The 2,314-nt window shown below is 42.9% G+C and overlaps 1 protein-coding gene across 1 annotated transcript; it reads left to right on the forward strand.

The window, feature by feature from the left end:
* Nucleotides 1–958: 958 nt before the first annotated feature.
* Nucleotides 959–1,792, forward strand: LOC140454393 (cysteinyl leukotriene receptor 1-like). The gene has a single exon (XM_072549094.1). The coding sequence runs from the start codon at nucleotides 959–961 to the stop codon at nucleotides 1,790–1,792; it is 834 nt and encodes a 277-aa protein (XP_072405195.1).
* Nucleotides 1,793–2,314: the final 522 nt, after the last annotated feature.

Here is a 2,314-nt window from a genome sequence, read left to right on the forward strand (position 1 = left end):
TATCAGATGTGACTTCAATGCTCAAATCTTTCCTCGTTTTTTTTCACCTCTGTTCCATTTAATCTGATATTGCAATATTCCCAATTATCAGGGAGGTTTAAAAAATGGATTACAATACCCTTTTTATTTTCATAGGTGGCCTACTCTACTAACAGAGGAGTGGAATGGGGTGAGGGCTGGTTTGGGCTGAGGTATCCACTACTTGGAGACAGTTGGTAGGCTTTTCCATGCCTCTGGTTCAACTCCATCTCCCCATTCCTGACGCTTCACACTTCCAGTTGGAAGATTGTCCCAGATTTCCAAAAGCAAGAGGAGAGGTCTCCTGTACTTATGAGATCTGACCCCAGGGATGGACTGTTATTTTGGGAAAGCTGCCTGATCCTGGGAGGATCTCCTTTAGTGGGAGTGGGTCCTTGTCTGTTCCTGGCAGGGTGTGACACTAGGGAGGAGTCTGATCATGGCATTTCAGTGATTATACAATTGAATGTGGCCCAATCTCTCTAAGAGTGTTATCCCAGCAAGGGACTGTTTTTTTTTCAAGAGATTGTTCATGGCTGAGATCACCAATCCTGGTTATCATTGTGTGGGATATGGGGTTTGATGGAGATATCAGGTGGGTCAGAGTTACACCTACCAAACAGATTGAATCAAACATTTGTGACCTCATGAAAGTAATTACATTTCCAATCTGCACTTATGGGTAGCTGATTACCTGATCCCTATAAAAATGAAAATGGGTTTTTTTGGTGGTTATGTCATGCTGTTTAAATTTCAAACTCCCATGCTGGGTTGTTGTCATAAAATCCTGGCATTATTGTCTGAGCTGGAAAATAAGTTTAGTAAATATATTCTCTCTTTTTCTCCCCTCTAATCTCTTACAGTTAATTTACTGGGAATTGTGATACTGTCCAGGGGAAAGTGTGGCCTCTCCAACTGCATCACTCGCTACTTGGTGGCCATGGCAACAGCGGATCTAATGTTCATTAGCATTGGAATCATACCTTTGCGAGTCTGTTTGTACTTTTCCCCAGGGCTCATCCTGCACATAACCCCTGTGTGTCGTGTAAATTCTTTCCTACAGTCTGCAGTCACAGACCTTTCTGTCTGGTTCACTGTCACTTTCTCCTTCGACCGATTTGTGGCTATTTGTTGCAAGAAGCTGAAAACAAAATATTGCACTGAGAAAACTGCAGCTGTGGTTTTAGCAATCACTAGCTTCTTGCTCTGTATAAAGAATATTCCGTACTATTTTATTTATGAACCTGTGATAATAATTGATGGTATACCATGGCACTGTACTGTGAAGCCAAACTCATACATTGACCCTTGGTGGGTGGCATTTGACTGGTTTGATACAGTCTTAATCCCATTGATCCCATTCGCTTTAATTCTGTTGGCCAATACTTTGACTGTCAGACACATTTTAGTGGCCAGTAGAGTGCGGAATGGACTCAGGGGTCAGAGCAATGGAGAGATTCGCAGAGACCCAGAGATGGAGAGCAGAAGGAAGTCTGTGATTTTACTTCTGGCCATATCAGGCAACTTCATTCTTCTGTGGTTGGTTAATGTTATAGAATTCATTTATTATAACATCCAAGGAACAGATCCTGCGGATTACACCCCACCTGAATATATATTTGAACAAGTTGGAGAAATGCTACTGAATTTAAGTTGCTGTACAAACACTTTTATTTATGCTGTGACTCAGTGTAAGTTCCGAGAGCAACTGAAGAATGCGATGAAATATCCAATCACAACAATTATTCAATTGATGAAGAAGCAAAACAACTGAGACTCATCTAGAGGAGGGTGGCAGCCAATGAGTGAGTGATGCCCAATGTTTGATAGCCAGTTGAACCAATCAGAGAGCTCTGAATGACACCTACACAGCAGCTTCAAAAATTCACGGAGATCTGACAATTACTGACAGCAACATCTACAAAACTGGGCATGACTGACAGCCAAGTGAACCAATCCTATAATCCTATCATTGTCCACCATCAGCACATCTACTACAAACCCATAGCTCCTCCCACCCAATGTCCTGCAAGAACTCCATCCCATTCTCCCAATTCTTTCACCTCCACTGCATTTGCTCGGACAAGGAGACATCCCAGATGTCCACCTATTTTGAGCATTGTGCTTTTCCTTTCTCCGTCATCCAGACAACCCACTACCGCACCACTTCCATTCCCCGTTCCACTGCTGTAAACAACCCCCATCTCAACACAATAAGGACAGAGACACCTTTGTCCTCACCTACCACCCCACTCTTCTCCGCATGCAACACATCATCCTCAAACATTTCTGCCAG

Source organism: Chiloscyllium punctatum, chromosome 29 (assembly GCF_047496795.1).
Source record: "Chiloscyllium punctatum isolate Juve2018m chromosome 29, sChiPun1.3, whole genome shotgun sequence".
NCBI classification, from domain to species: Eukaryota; Metazoa; Chordata; class Chondrichthyes; order Orectolobiformes; family Hemiscylliidae; genus Chiloscyllium; species Chiloscyllium punctatum.